This window comes from Thermobia domestica, chromosome 3, assembly GCF_964235325.1.
Source record: "Thermobia domestica chromosome 3, izTheDome1.hap1.1, whole genome shotgun sequence".
Taxonomy (NCBI): domain Eukaryota; kingdom Metazoa; phylum Arthropoda; class Insecta; order Zygentoma; family Lepismatidae; genus Thermobia; species Thermobia domestica.
In genome coordinates, this window is record NC_137456.1 from 106,834,552 (window position 1) to 106,852,309 (window position 17,758).

The following is a 17,758-nucleotide window of genomic DNA, read 5'->3' on the forward strand; positions in this document are numbered from 1 at the left end:
ATCCTCTAATGATGGTCCATTCATGTTACGGTTCGAAGTAAATTGCGAACTTTGAACTTCATAACGAATGTATTATAATTAATTTTTAACCTATCGAAACACTTAAAAATTAGAACTATCAACAGGTAAATATTGGGAGTAAAAATGCCAGAAAAAACAGATAGGCGCCAGAATCGTATTTCCAGTCGCCGCGCCGTGGCGACCTGGCGCCTGGTATTTTTTGAATCATATATAGATAGATAGATATAGATATAGCTTTGTCATTATAAAGTTTGATTATTTGTTTGATTTTCCACAGTAAATCTAAATGGAGTGACAGATTGTCTCCTATGGTTATCACAACAATTGTATCTGAAGATTGCAGATCAGTTGGAGATGCGCTGAGGGATTTAGATGCGAAAGGAGTGATTCGTAGTGATTTCATACTAATCTATGGGGACATTGTGGCAAATGTCCAGTTGCTTCCTATTCTTGAATTGCACAAGTAAGGAATACTATTTAATTATCTTGTTCCATTTAGAATACCAATATTCGTAGTAGGATAGTTCCTTGTACGAAACGTTCATAACCAACTTAACCTATTCGTGAAATTAATTTTATATCGGAAACAAGGGTAATATCTACTACAAGAAGTGTTGAAGCATTTGTCATACGAAGTTATTTAGCGAGAAAGCTGTTGTCCTATTAAAGTAGCTGAGAGCCTTTCGCTACTTTTAGCACTCCGGTGATAACAATTAGCGATAGAAAATAGAGTATTTAGCAGTTATCTAAATGGCGCTATTAAACAAATCAATAATTAAGTGATATAACTAACCATATAGTGCCAATGTATTTATTCAAGCAAAGTTAAATTTGAATGAAGGTAATCCTCGCTAGAATTAGCATTGTATTATCAATGGTTTCATAAAATAAACTTTTAACGTACTTAATTCAAATTATGTGTAAGTCCATAGGCATGATAATGGAGCAATGGGTCATAGTGGTAATAGGATTATAGAGTGGTAAAATCAACATGTGTTATATTCTGTAAGTGATAGGTTGATAGTGGATAAACTACAAATAGTGTTTCTATTATTTAGTTTTGTGATTTTTTTAAAGCACAATACAGTGGTAGGATTGTATGTTAGCATTGTGATTTACGTTTTATTTATTTAATGTTAAGTATGGTCTCAAATATGTTAGTTTAGTGCAGGGGTTTTCAAACTGTTCGGCGCGCCTCTCAGGGGAGGCGCGAGGACTTTTAAAAAGAAATCCTATAAAAAACATACTTATAATGCAACATGCAAACTTAAGTTTGCACCCTTCTTCTTTAGTAATACATAGACTAATAGTCCATTGTGTCACCTCTGTTCTACATACGCCCCTTTCACCTGTGGCTTAAACGTGTGTAATGCTTGTTAGATGGCCACCAACGATCCTCTACTTTATCCCTGTAGAATAGTATGTATGTCTTAAATGTCTTTAGAATTTCGCGCGACGCCATGTTAGCCGAATTTTTCTTTGGCTTCATTTTCTGTTATTATTTTTGGGTCGATTCTGGAGTTTTAATCTTTTCTATAATACTACTGCTATTCACGAAGTCTTTTTTTTTTCATTCATTCATTCATTGGTCGAAGCCGTCTTCCGTCTTGCCATTTCAAAATATGTGCCGAGATTTAATAAATTGTGTGACTCAAAACAATCTCATACATCCCATTGACTTTGCTCAATATTTAAATGTGCCAGTTTTTGTTATTCATATTACCTCCCTTCTATTTTTCAATTTTGACATAAATATCTAACTTACCACAATTTATAATTATTAACACAGGCTAATAACATTAAAAGGTATAGTCAGTGTGTGCAATGTAGATCACCTGTGTTCAGTGCCGTAACAATGGGCGGTGTAAGCGGTGCAACGCACCGGGGCCCTCAAGCCTAGGGGGGCCCCGTCAAACTCGTTAATTATTCAGTAGGATACTGAATACTTATATTTTATTATTCATTTTTTATATGCGCGAGAAAATCATTGGTAATTTTAAAATTGCCAGCAATTTTAGTAATATTTTCTTCTGTTCTGGGGGCTCCCAAGCCTAGAGGTCTCGCTGAACTCGTTTATTACTCAGTACTGAATATCTATATTGTTATTCACTCCTTATGTGTGGGAAAAAATCATTGTCAATATTAAAATTGCCTGCAATTTTAGTATCTTTTTTTTTAAGGGGGAGGGGGGCAAGCCTACAGGGCCATTCCTGATGTGTGAGAAATAATCATTATAGTGAAATTCTAGGTTACTAATAACTTTCGTAACATGTTTTTCCTTTTTGGTGTCTCCAATCCCAGGGAACCCCGCCAAACCAGTTCATTACTCGGTACTGAATACTTATATTCTGTTATTTATTTCTTATGTGGAAGAAGTAATCATTATGAAATTTTAGATTATGAGTAATGTTGGTAACATTTTTTTTTTTGTTTTGGGGCTCCCCAAGCCTAAGGACCCACTGAACCCGTTTATTACAGTATTGAATAGGTACTTACATTCTGTTATTCATTTCTTACGTGTGAAAAATAATCATTGTGAAATTCTAAACTACTACTAATTTTGGTCACATTATTTTCTATTTTTGGGGCCCACAAACCCAGTGGCCCCTGCTAAGCTGTTTATTACAGAATACTTACAGGGAAAGCTATATAGTCGTGGACACCTTAAAGTATTTTTTTCAGTAATTAATATATAACTTTTGTGCATTTGACCATATATACCTATTATTTTGTAAATAATATTGCTAAAGTATAGGTTTTGAAATAAACACGATAACGAACTGAAATATAACATTAGATACATGCAGGGTGGAAAAAAATCATGATTTTTTTTAAAAAAAATCATTTTTGTTGATTTTTTTGATTTAAATCGATTTTTTTGATTTAAATCAAATCTTTCTCCTCGTATAATACAAATCGCGAACTGAAGAAAAAGCATTAGGAATTAGTATTAAATGCTAATTATGCCATTTAAGTGAAAGTGTTGGGGTTGAATTTTGAATTATCCCAAATCGTTAACCTATATCAATCCCAAACAATGTTTCTTAACCCTTTTAAATTATGGCTCTTTTTAAAGGTAAATTATAGGCTTTCAGTCAAGCAGCTACAGCATCATCCCTATTTATCCTAGGATAATGGTACATACATCACTCTTTTTAGAACAGAACAGCTTTTGAAATGGTAACATTCACATTTCCCTATCATGTCTCTGAAGCGGCAAATTTTGAGAGTAATCGGCATTTTTTCTTTTTTTTTAAAAAAATTGATCCCCTCTGGATTCGCCTGTGTTAACGCAGAGATCTCAAAATCAACTGGGAAATACTAAGGGGTGTACTAAATGTGTGTACAAAATTTCAAGCTTCTATCTTGAGTAGTAAGGGTGAGGAAACGAGCTAAGAACATTCCCACAATGCCCGAGATGACCCGGATGTAATATAAAAATTTCCTCAGATATCCCTATTTATCCTAGTATCATGATTTGTACATTATTTTCTTCAGAATAAAATAGTTTCAAACGGTACCCTTCAAACGTCTCCATCATGTATCTGGGGCGGGTAAATCACGAAAAAAGGAACTTTCCGTTAAATATATATATATATATATATATATATATATATATATATATATATTAGATTTTACCTCTGTGGACACCTTCCCCCGTTTTAAGGCAGAGATCTGAAACAAATCTGAAAAATACTGAGGAGTCCACTGAGTAAATGTGCAAAATTTCAATTTTGTAGGTGCAAAAGTAAGCCCGCGAAAAATATTCCCCAAATACCCCAGATTCCCATATAAAACAGAATCTCAGGTAACAGTTTCCTGAGACATCCCTATTTATCCTAGGAGCATAGTACGTACATGATTTTCTTCAGAATAGAACAGCCTTTCAAACGATACCATTCATATGTCTCCATCTGAGGCGAGAAAATCACGAAAAAAAGCTATTTTTTGTTAAAAATATCCTTTTTAAAAACATTTTTGCCCCTCTGGACCCCGCAGGGATCTGAAAACATCTGAAAATTATTAAGGGGTGCACTGAACGAGTTTGCAAAATTTCAGTCTTCTTAATGCAAAATGTAACCCACCAAAAAATAATACGCATAACAAAATATATCTTTTTAAATTTATGACGTCATTACACACTATGCCTCTACGCAGAAAGGCGTGAAAGCATATGTAACGTGTTCTAAAATGCCTCCAGTCTTGAATAAAACGAAGTAAAAAGCCTTATTGGTACTTTTTAAATCGAATAATAAAGATTCTACCCTATCACAAAAAAAAAAAAAAAAAAAAAAAAAAAAAAAAAAAAAAAAAAATTAAAAGGTTAAGCATTAAGGAAAAAGTACAGCAACGTTTATCAAAATGACCCTTTTTTTCACAAAAGTTACTGATATTTGGCAGGGGCCTATTTCTAAAAACTCAGAACTAGCTTGCGGAATGAAATACATAAGTTTCGCCTGGTTATAAAATTAACAAAAAAATTTTTGGAGAGGGGATAGGACCCCTCTAAATACGCCCTATTATCTGGGAATAAACAAACAGACACGCAGAAAAAAGAATTTTCGTCTTAAATGTCGATGGTGATTTCCCCGTTGGAATAGTTAACGATTTTAAAACCCAAACCCAATGTTACGAAAGGAAGAAAGCAGGATTGCTCCGTTACCTGTTCAAATCGGGTTTTCCCTAATCATCCTCTGCATGACACTTGTTTTCATACTATACTGTACATCTGAGTCTCATTGTATTATGATTATTAACTTCCATAATCGAAATAACAGAACAGAAACGGGATTTTACTTATTTTCACTTTAAATTAATTTATTTCGGAATTCGATTTAAATCAACGATTTTTATTAAAAAAATCAAGTGATTTAAATCTTGATTTAAATCGTGATTTAAATCAGACTGATTTAAATCAATCCACCCTGGATACATGTAATATTTTTAAAAGAAAGTGCTATGACCTAGTGATGGACCCTACAGAGACTAAGTTGGGCACTTTTGATTACAGTTGTGGGCACCTGTGCATAACTTTCTAAATTTATTTAATAATGTCAAGATACATTGCTTTGTTACATAAATGCATAATACAGCATCCCGTTTTGATGTTTTCAAGTTTTATAGAACCAATTGTAATACATAAATGAAAAATGTGTATGATATAAGATAATCTGTTTGATTAATTATTTTCACGTACAGTTTCCTCTAAGACCTGTAAACACTAGATACCATAAAATATAAAGGTAAACATTATAAAGGTAAACAAGAAAGTTCTATCGCTTTTTGTGGAGGTCTGTGTTCCATTGGTCCTCACGCCGTGAGTTGAATGCAAATGGAGAGGTAAGGCGAAGGTCAGTTGTTGGTGTGGGTATATCCAACATACTACTTGGTTGTGGCAGTTCAGTTACACCGTGAACTTGCGTAAGGATAGAGTGAACATGGGACCTCCACAGATCGTCATAAGGGCGTGTATGCTGTACGAATTCAAACTGGGTTCAAACGCCGGTGCAGTGGGGCGGAAGATATGCCAGGCCTTTGGTGAGGGTGTTGTGACTACGCGGACAGTACAATGGTGGTTTGAGAAGTTTAAAGACGGTGACGAAATATTCACGGAAGCCGCACCACGTGCTGGAAGACCAACACATGTTCAGAATGAAGATCTTGAGGCAGCAGTTGAGGAGAACAGGACCAGACACGTGAGGAACTGGAACTATAATTCAGTGTCAGTGAAGAAACCATTCGGCAGCGCCCCCATCAACTTGGGAAGCTACAAATTAGGTCGATGGGCATCACATGATTTGACTCCGGGCCAGAAGGCAACACGAGCAGGCACCTGTGTTTCTTTGCTGTCACGTCTGACGAAGGAGCCATTTCTAGACAAGGTGTTGACATGTGATGATAAGTGAGTCTCGGTCCTCTATGAAGCTCCACGGCGCCGTTATCATTCGTTAGCATCCCATGAACCGGTTCCAAAACAGCCAAAACCAGCACTGCACCAGAAGAAGGTTCTCCTGTGTGTTTGGTGGACTGGTGGCGGTATCGTACATCGAGAACTGCTACCGGCTGGTCGCAGCACCAATGCAACTGTATCCTGTCAGCAGTTGAGCCATGTTCAAGAAAAACTCAAAACTCTGGAGCCATCACTTCTGAATCGCGAAGTGGTCCTCCTATTACAGGACAACGCTAAGCCCCACATGGCTAGGGTGACACGGGACACTATTCTACGCCTTGGATGGGAGACACTATTGCATCCTGGACACTGCCTGTTTCATTCCTTGGACAATCATCTTAGAGGACGTCAGTTCAAATCCCTAGTAGAGGTGCAAAATGCACTTGATACTTTTAGGGGCACACGTATTTATGTTGTTGACACATTTTATTTTTCATAGGGGAGGCGCGTTCAGATTATGGCAGTTGAGGGGAGCCTCAACTGCAAGAAGTTTGAAAACCCCTGGTTTAGTGTATTCGTCGCTATAGTGAGAATATTCTAGGCTGTAAGAAAAGATTTAAAACTAGGATATTCAGGCCTTGAAAAATCTTGCAAGTACTAGCCGCACCATTTTGCATTCTCAGTGTTTATGCAAATAAACAATAATCACTTTGCGACACAGTAAATACATCAATACATTTTTTTAAATTTTGTTTATTGGTATGTCTCTTACAAATAAAATAAAAGAGTAACACTTGCTATTTATTCTTGAATTTCTTGTGGATATGTCCAGCTGTATGGCGGTTTTTACTCGCCAGTGGCGAGTAGATTTTTCAAACCTTGATGATATTCATTAGGCTAGTTCATAGCATTTCATAAATACTAGTTGACCGACTTCCTAGATGCCGATGCATTTCATTATCGTGGATATTCATGAAAATTAGAAGTCGTAATGAATACTCTAACATTTGTAGTAAAGTGTAGAGTACATCATATTGATTGATTGATTCATTAAGGTTTAATGGGAATGTCAGCAGCGAGGCAGAGTGCATTATAGAGCCATACATAGATTATTATTGGAAATAAAATTCCACGGTGTTAAAATCCACGATTATAATGTACACTGTAAAACGTATCTAAGTTAATTGTCTGTTTATCTTAATATCTACTCACAATCATTTCTTAATATTTCTTATTGCAACACATCCAAAAATTTTACGATATCTAATATGTCAGTTAATAACTTATATATCACTACGTACATTTTCTTACAGAATGTGATAAATTCGGTAGTGTATGTAAAGTTAGTGCATCTCTACAGTAAATACGGATATCAGTGATACTTACTCATACCTATTTAACTGATGTTAAGGTTATTAAATTGGATTAGCGTTCTGAAAAACTGATTCTCCGTTTCCGGTAGTCTAGGAGGTAGCGCTTGTGCCGTTGATGCTTGAGGTCCGGAGTTGATTCCCAATGTGGGAGTCAAAACATATTGCAGTTGCTCAGATCCCACTTTCAAGTTTAGATCTTATCCTAAACTTGTCCTCGCTGCTGACTGAAGATGTAAATACAAATAATAGAACTGATGAATAGCACCGTAGTATAATAACATTTAATTTAATGGTTAAATCACCAATATACGATTCTTCATTTGTTTACTGTACTGTTGAACTGGTGATATCACCGTTGAACAGCAGATGGTATTAGTGGGGGGGGGGGACTCTGAAAGTGGTGTTTCAGTTGTAGATAGCTATTGTGGTTGCTGTCGTAAACGACATTCAAAGCGTTCAACAGTTCGAATGGGCCAGTTTAAAATGATCCTGACGTGTTTCGTGTATCAATCTTTTATTCTGTGTAGTCCTGTAATTGCAGCATAATGGGAAAAGCAAAAGATCTTTATCCGTGTAAAATGGAAATCAACAAAAATACTTCTGCTGGAAATAAGATATACACGGCAATACATTGCTAGTGGAGTAGGGATAGAACAAAAATCTGTGAGTAGAATCTCTGTTGAAATGAACAAGAGACAAAATAGGGTTGGGAAGTGTGGGCGAAAACCAAAGCTATCGCTAAGAGGTATCAGAAAACTAAAAAGATTGGCTCTGGGAAACAGAAGTGCAACTTCTAATAGACTTAAGCATAAAAATGGCTGAGTATGGCGCAGATATTTGGCCTGAAAGTGTTCGAAGGATTCTTTGTGCCAAGGAAATATAAGCACACGGTCAAGAAAGAAAACAAAATTTAGAGTAAGTATTCCATTTCATTTTTTGTTTCCAATTTGGATATACACACTTTATAGTAATTATATTTGAATGTTACGTACACATTTGTTTTATTGATACTGAAAAGCATATGCCACACCCACTAGAAATTAGGACAGAGTTACGAAGTAGTAATTTGGACTAAGTTCGAACGTATTTTCTCAAGTAATGTTGTAAGAACAGTAAAATATTCAGAAACTGAATGTTGAGTCTAATAATTTGAACACGTCTGTATATATATATATATATATATATATATATATATATATATATATATATATATATATATATATATATATATATAAGTAATTTTTAAAGCTACATTTTTTAACGCAATAGACACTAATACCTCCCAAATATACATAATACTTATGTATATCTATCGATAGATAGATATACATAAATATTATGTATATTGGGGAGGTATTAGTGTCTATTGCGTTAAAAAATGTAACTTTAAAAATTACGTTTATTTCTTCTTTTTTCTACATCTTCAGTTTAAGCTAAAGAAAAAACGTGGTAGCTACAATTAAAACGTGTATTTAATGCAATTGATGTTATATTGATACATTACAACGTTTATGAATTGCATAAGTTTTAGTAAATGCAATACAGGACTTATTATTAGATTTCAGTTGCAACTTACTGACTTAGGACAAATAACTCATTTCACGTGAATACATGAACATGTACAAATATCTTCAACACTTTTATTATTGAATCTTACTGCACTTATTTAATTTGTATTCAATTATCTCAGTTAAATTGGTATGATGATTAAATATCTTTCCTAAATACAAATCATTCGTGTAATAGCCACCAAATTTCACGTAAGTCACACTGATACTCTCACGTGTATATTATCAGATCACGTGTGTAATTATTAGATCATGCATGTATTCCATCGCAGTTTCAATATTCCTAGATAAAAATACATGGATAATAATTATATTCTCTAATTTAAGAGCCGGCGGGAGTCAAGTGACCTTGACAAATCGAAGATATCGCAGTGCAAAGTGTTTCCTTATTTTGGCAACAGATGGGGTTGTTGCTGAAATGCCGTCAAAGCAAATGGCACCCCTCCTTTTCCTTCGTTTTCCCCTGCATGTGGTCAAAGTTGGACAGCGCAGGAGGGGGATGGTTACGGATGTAAATGGGACAGAGGAGTGAAATTCCTTTCTTTTGGCTAAAAGAGAAACAGAACTAAAGAAAAAATAAATACAGAGATATTCTAAGAGGGACCAACATGATATCAGCCGTCAGCCACTCAAATATCTACAACGGTCACAAACATACCATAGAGAACTAAAGCACTTATCGCCTGTCTCTTTCTCAAAGGATTCTACCTATGGTAAATAACGCGGGAATAGTGCAGGAAGAGTCTGATATAAAATGAACCTTGCATATATATATATATATATATATATATATATATATATATATATAAACGGGAGAGTCCATATTCTAATTTATTTTGGGCCTTCGTGGTTAAAAAAAAAAAAAACTTGGAATTGAAAGGCAGAAAACCCAGACAAAGATCTGAAATGTATTGGCAATGTGACTCTTTTTCAGTGGAATCCATTTCTTTATTTTTTTTTCAAAATATGATCACCAGATTTACCCTCTGTCTCTCCTTCACATTCGAATGGTCCTGGGATCGATACCGGTAGCTGACCATCCTGAATTTTTCCTATTACAACAGGAAAGGAGTGCAATGTTACATTTAGCCTTGGGTACCGGCTTAGAAGGACAGGAGGGAGCATATGCCCTGCTTGGAATTGTTTTTTATTTGGGGAAATAGACCACTTCATTAACAATAGAATTAATTTAGCAACATTATGATTTACTCATTCTAATTTTCGTATTTATAAATATTTTCCTATGAAATTTACCATATATACATTTCCCGATTATACACATAGTATCAGTATTAAAAGTACCCAGCAAAATCAGTATTACATTATATTCTTACATGAAGACAGTTATAGATATGCGACAATCATTTTGGAGATGAGTGTACAGCGGGGGACACTTCTAAATGGTACACCTTAGCCGTAAATCTCCATATGGCTGTACCATTTAGAAGTGTCCCCCGCTGTACAAGGACGTAACAGGTGTTTGTTTCAAACATTGAATAAGTGTTCGTATACATTGAACTTATTTCCTGACGTCATAGAACTAAGAACTGTCACAGAGCGACGTAAGTCCGGCGACAATACAATATTTCATTTTTACTTTCATACTTTGCAATATATCTATTTATTTTAAAAGCAAATTTTAATATGTTTTTATTTTCAACTATTTTATCCTAAAATAAATACTAGCCTTTAACCAGCCCTTATTTCCTTGGTTGCATATCACTTTAGAATTTGGAAAATATGTCCAACGAATAAAAAAATGATAAAACACCTTTTAAAGACATTCTTTTGTTAATCAATTCGCACTAAAAAGTTAAAAATAATTTTATTTATGCAAGCCTAAATAAGAATGGGGCGCGTCATTTTAAGAATTTATAAAGTAACTGTATGTAAGCCTATATTAGAGCGCATCCCATTTTTTTTTTTAAGTCACGCATAACCAAAATTGTTTTTTTTTTTTACTTTTAAGTGCGACTTGATTAATGAAAGAATGTCTTTAAAATGTTTATTAGTACGTTTTTCTATTATTATTGTTAATGTTTGCATCCTTGGCATAGGATGTTTATTTTGTAAGGTACCGTATGGTGCGTTTCTATACTACTAGGGTATATAAAAATTTAGTTTCCTATGCGATACATTAAACAGCACTTTAAAAAAAAATAATAAAAATTACTACTGAATATAGAGTATTTCTCCGCTAATAAGAGGGACACAGATTGAGGATACCAAACACCCCTACCGTTGATTGAGAAATATTTCGGTGTCGACACTGATGAACAACATCTACATTTGAATTTGAATGTTTTATGGGCTTTAGGCAATTGATTCAGACCGGGATACATGGGGGACAGAATGTTGGAAGCAAGTAGTCCAGTCCCTAGTTTGAATGTCTGGAATGAGTAAGGACTCTTAACCCCTTGGTAAAACCTGCCGGAATTGGAAGCAATATCAAAGAAACACTGCTTCGAAAAGAGAGGGAGCAAACATGCATAACTAGATAGTCAGAGTCTGGTTTAGGTTTAGTGGGGCCCCAAGCTGTTTAAGGTAATGGGGTCCTTTATGTGTCCAGATGAACATAGGCACCCTACATACAGAAATGAACAAACTAGAGATAATTTAGGAAGCAGACTAGCAGAAGGAGCCCCATTAATTACATGAACGTAGGCTACACAGCAGGAAGCATTGTTGCTACGTATATATACATTTTATTTTATTTTATTAATTTTCTTATATTTTAGAAATGTATATCCAGTTTTTCTTTAGATTTTTGGGCCCCAAGAGAGCAGGGCCCTAAGCTATAGCTTGTTTAGCTTATACGTGAATCCGGCACTGTAAACAGTATACACATACAGGCGCGGATCCAAGGATGGCTATAGAGGCTATAGCCCCCCCCCCCTTGACGTTCAGGTATACACTGGATAAAATGGGCTTCAATCCTGTTTACTCTGGATAAAGAGACAAACTATGGTTTAGCTCCTCCCTTGATCATATCCTGGATCCGCCACTATATATATATATATATATATATATATATATATATATATATATATATATATATATATAATGTTTGTGTTTAGTATGTTGTACGATGGAAGCTGATGAAAGAGCTTTATATTATTCTTGATTTTTTGACAGGTAAACAAAGAATATTTCGGGGATTAATCTACTCGATTATTATAATAAGATTATAATATTGTATTTTATCTTTTCTCTTGTATGTATATTCTCAGTCCTGCAGGATGTTTTCATTTCTTTCTTGGAATAGATAAACGAAGACTTTGGTTCGGCTTCTCCTTCACAAATCTCTGTCGAAAGGTTGACTTTGTCGCTACAAACACAAATTACTTCTTCTCATAGAAACCATCTACAAATACACTGTACTGCTGAAACAGAAACCATTAACTAAAGAGGTCATAAATTTTGCCATTCCTCGTGTTTGAAATTCCCGTTCTTCACAAGGACTTCCTTCCTCCCGCCCCTGTTAAGAAGTTGAAAGTAGGTTTTCAAAAGGACTGGCTCCCGTTGAGAAGGAAAGTGGGATGAGGAATGACTATAGTGCCATCTAGCAGTTAGACGGCCAAGTACGTGAACACGAAAAAATCTGATTTCTGATTTTTGTAGATTCAATAATGAAGGATATAATTTCTCATCGATTGTGTAATGAATGTCTTTGGAAACAGCGAAAAAATAGTACAGTAGCGCACAAGTACAAAGATAGTACTCCATTTTCAAAAAAGTCCGAAGTTTTTAGCTCTTTTCCTTACTGTAAAAAAAAACAGAAGACTTTTCCCTCTAATTTTGATCATTTTCTTATGGGAATTTGGATTATAATTATCTGTATTTATAAGAAGAAAATATCACGCACAGCGTTCAAATTGCACCTTTAAAATGAGATGCATCATATTGAGTGAGCTACTGAGACATTTTTGCGAAAGAACGAAATGAAACCATGATTTGCCTAAAAAATGGTTGAGATCCCATGTTAAATTGAACACCAATATTCCGGACGCTGTGGCGCACTCCTTCTCCCTCTTAAGAATAATAGATAGTTAGAACGCACTACTTGCTCCATTGAGTTATTCTTCGATGATCTCATTGGAAAGGGGTGCACGGTGGCTCAGTAGTAGAGCGCTTACCTCTAGTGTGTGGGGTCCCTATTTTGATTCCTGGCTGAGTAAATTTGTGGTGAGCAACATAGTGTCCGTGGGTTTTCTCGGGATACCTTCGTTTCCTCCCACGTCCTCATTCCACCAGTCCTTCCATCATTATTCACTTACCGTAATCATCGCCTCCCTTAGCCTAAAGGGCATATCGTGGGACGTTAAACTGAAAGATTTCCATTTTCATTTCATTTGTTTCGATGATTTCAGACATCTTTCATCTATCATGGTCTACTTCTGTGCGCCATTTGTGATTTAACATAGAGTTTTATATTCGAAGTATTACTGACAAGTAAACCTTACGTTTGGGTGAATCGAGTTGCTGACTAAGACACATATGAGAAAGTAGTACTAAATGTGGTCAGTATTTCAGTGAAGTTTTAGGTGCGAAGCTCCAGGGGTTTAGGAGATACAGCTACCAGAACATCACATGGAAGTACAGAATAGTCTTCATACAGTTGGAGGTAAAAACTCTGTAAGACCTCTTGTAACAACAAAAGATGAATAACAAATATATGGGTACATATTAGGACTAGGGGGAAGTCATATAGTAAGGGTATACCTGACGACGGCCATCTTGAAATCCGCCATTTTGAATTAAGATTAAGTTTTTAAAATAGGAATAGGGTCATGTGATACATGATTTAAGGCGCCAATTTAATCAGAAGAACAATGGTGACGTTAATTTTCATTTACTGCAGCATATATATTAGTCATTTACCCCACCTTGTAAATTTTGTGTTAATGATAATAATTAAATAAAAAGCAGATGGATAAATATTAGGTCTATGGTAAGAATTGCCTTGATGGTGGCCATGTTCAAATCCGCCATTTTGAATCAGACAAAAGTTTTAAATAAAACGCATAACAGTGAGACCTTATTAATAGCAAATTTTACCATAACTCCAACGGTATAACCATTTTTGCTTTATCATTAACCAGCACAAAATTAAATGGATTGCTCCTTACGACTACTGCTTTGACGGAATTGTTAACGACAAATGTGTCAAGTGTAACTCGATTGCCTTTGTCAGGTGTGCTCACTGTGAGCAGAGCATTTGTGCAAGTCATGCACTCTTTTCTGAATTACATATTGATTGTACTAATTGAGGACTTTTCTGGAAAAAAGACCCAAGTTCAATTATGACTCAATTCCACTTTGGTCATTTTTCCTTAAATTAGCAACTTGTTTATGCGATAACAAGTGCTGGTTAATGATAAAGCAAAAATGGTTATACCGTTGGATTTATGGTAAAATTTGCTATTAATAAGGTGTCACTGTTATGCGTTTTGTTTAAAACTTTTGTCTGATTCAAAATGCCGGATTTGAACATAGCCGCCATCAAGGCAATTCTTACCATAGACCTAATATTTATCCATCTGCTTTTTATTTAATTATTATCATTAACACAAAATTTACAAGGTGGGGTAAAGGACTAATACATATGCTGCAACAATATTTAATTTCCCTGTAACTTTTTACCAATTGCGCGTAAATGAAAATTAACGTCACCATTGTTCTTCTGATTAAATTGGCGCCTTAAATCATGTATCACATGACCCTATTCCTATTTTAAAAACTTAACCTTAATTCAAAATGGCGGATTTCAAGATGGCCGTCGTCAGGTATACCCTTACTATATGACTTCCCCCTAGTCCTAATATGTACCCATATATTTGTTATTCATCTTTTGTTGTTACAAGAGGTCTTACAGAGTTTTTACCTCCAACTGTATGAAGACTATTCTGTACTTCCATGTGATGTTCTGGTAGCTGTATCTCCTAAACCCCTGGAGCTTCGCACCTAAAACTTCACTGAAATACTGACCACATTTAGTACTACTTTCTCATATGTGTCTCAGTCAGCAACTCGATTCACCCAAACGTAAGGTTTACTTGTGAGATGTCTGGCTTGATTTTACAACTCAATTAGCACAATCGTCGCGTATCACGATGAGCCCAAAGGTTTCATTGTTATGGAATTTAGTTCATGGATGTGTCTACACAGTACAACTGCGTAAGGAAATAACTTCCGTTACATAATTGTGTATTCAGTTATACAAAATCATCATACACATTTGGATTTACGTACATGACATAATACAAAATATTGGGTTAAATTCGTATACATGAGGAGAAATGTTGCTTTTCCCTCCATTTTACAGTTGAAATATTAAGAGAAATAACAATAAAATAATTGATAATTTTGGATTTACCATAATATACAGCATAGCATAAAGACAAGCAAACAAATGCAGTAACAATACACATACTTACCTTCCGAAGTTTATTGCTAAATATGATGTGTCAGTTGCTCAGTTAAATTAATATAGCATCCATCCACTGTAACGTAAGTTGCGTGAAGAGCAATCTTATAAATAATCTCAAAAGATATTCACCTTGCTCTTCACTATCCTGTTTTAGATATTTAAAAAAAAAAAAAAAAAAAAAAGTTAAACAGAATTTTCGCTTATATCTTTCAACGTTGTCAAGACATAGGCAAGAAAAGATTTTAAACAAAATAGAAAGAATGGGAATTAGTGTAAAATGAAACACTGGTAAATAAGAATTTCTTTTCTTGCTGTTCTACAGACTACACCTTAAACTTCAAGACACTTTTTGTAATCCAGGGGGCGCAGTGGCTCAGTGGTAGAGCGTTCACCTCCGGTGCTTGGGATCCCTGGTTCGATTCCAGCTTGCACCGTGTGGACTTTGTGGTGGACAAACACCGTGCTCGTGGGTTTTCTCGGGGCTCTCTCGCTTCCTCCCACTTTCTTCATTCCACCATTTCATTCATTTCTCATCATCACTGTCTCTAGCCTAACCGGCATAATCGTGGGACGTAAAACTCAAAGATTTCATTTTTTTTTTTTTTTTTTTACTTTTGTAATCCTTCCCATGCAATCTTACGTAAAATAATGGAACAGTTTATAAAACCTTGTATTTGATTTAAATGTTCGTGTCATTTAATGTAGGAATTCTTATTCCAGAAAGAGGCAGAAGACTGACCGAGGTGCAGCGATGACTATGATTTTCAAGAGAATGGCTCCGGCGCATAAATCTTTGTCGCAAGAGAGTGATATTGTAGTAAGCATAGATTCAGCCACTAACAGGGTACTTACACATCAAAAGGTCACTGATATCAAGAAAATATCTTTTCCTCTGGTAAGTACTATTTCAAAATTTGGCTTCGTTTTTTCTTATAAATGTTACGAATATGTTGAAATGCTGAGTATAACAATATAGTGATTGAAGATTTCTTTTACTTGTGTAAATGACTGAAGATAATTGATGTATTCCTAATCCAAAGATTTTGAGAAGCTTTACTCCAGATTTTTAAATATCTAAAAGTATTTTTTTCTTTATCATAACCTGGAAAAAAGTGTACATACTGCCATATCTATATATAAGAGGGAGACTGAAGAAAAAATATCGTTCCAGTTTTCATGTATTCCGTAATCTTGTAATGTAATTTCATCTGTTCATGCTGAAATAGGACCAAATGTAAAACTTTTATACAGCTACTTCCCAGTACTCATACTGTAGGTTTTTAAAATTATTATTATTATTATTATTATTATTATTATTATTATTATTATTATTATTATTATTATTATTATTATTATTATTATTATTATTTCTTTTGTTCGTTCGTTCATTAGTCTTCGTAGTGTCCCTGTAGATACTAAGATTTTAGTTTGTTTGTTTTGGTCATCGTTTTCAGTGAGAAAAGTCAGTATGTAGGATAAGGGAAGTCGTCTTAGTAAAGGAATAATCTGCTATCCACGTAGTGGACATACTACTTGCTGGTGTTAAGCTCTTTAAAGGTGCATTTCTTGTGATAGTTCGGAACAATGTTAGCCAGAAATGGAGGATGTAGGCTACTTATAGTTAAAATAATTCCTTCATGAAAATCCAAGATCGAAAAAACATCAAAATTGAATGTATTTAAAAAGTATATATGTATCCTACTCTTTCTAACCAGAAGAGTAGAAAAAGTAGGTGCGTATGTAAGTAGCATTCTTCTTAAAAAATAAATAAAAAACAAAAGCTGCAGTGCTGTAAGAAAAATTTCGCACTAATGCAGTTCTGCTGAGACGATCTGGCTGACCTTCTTTAAGAACTACGTGGATGTACATATAAAAATTCAGTTGCTGAGTGACTCAATTGGCTTTAGTAAAAAGAAATGAGTTTGAAAAATGACAAATAAATAAAATAAATGAATGACTTTGATAAATGACTAGTAATGGACAGCTCCAAAAATACTGATAATGTCGAGAAAGAAACAAAATGATTGACTAATTTTGCAAAGGTGTAAAGCTACTTTCCCTAAAAGACAACAGTCATATAGGAATTTGATAACAGTAATAAACTTTTTTTTTTTAATGAATATGAATAGCTTAATTAACGAAACAATAATGTGGATTGTCAACAAGAACCAAACTCAAATAAGAACAAATTTAGAGTTAAAAAAAATAACTTTACAACAGGAATCTTGCTATAGTCTTGTTACAGAATGTTAATTACAGTAACTTTAAATATCATAATCACAATTACATTCTTGGAATATTAAGGACTCCACTATTTAATATGAAAAGAAACTAATTCTGTTACTTTGCGTAACTATCAGAGTTGTTAAGTTCCGTAGCAGCCAAAAATCTCCATATTTTTAAGAGGGTAAAACCCACATTAAAAAGCCTACGATTTAAAAAACAAAAAACAAAAATATACTTCAAAACTTGAATT

General features: G+C 34.6%; 1 protein-coding gene across 4 annotated transcripts in view; it reads left to right on the forward strand.

The window, feature by feature from the left end:
• The window catches only part of eIF2Bepsilon (eukaryotic translation initiation factor 2B subunit epsilon), a 57,954-nt gene that overhangs the window by 11,838 nt on the left and 28,358 nt on the right, over window positions 1-17,758 (forward strand). For all 4 annotated transcript variants that reach the window (XM_081751353.1, XM_081751352.1, XM_081751355.1 and 1 more), the window contains 2 exons: window positions 299-484; window positions 16,003-16,177. In XM_081751353.1, the coding sequence (XP_081607479.1) occupies window positions 299-484; window positions 16,003-16,177 (361 nt within the window). The remainder of the gene's footprint in view (window positions 1-298; window positions 485-16,002; window positions 16,178-17,758) is intronic.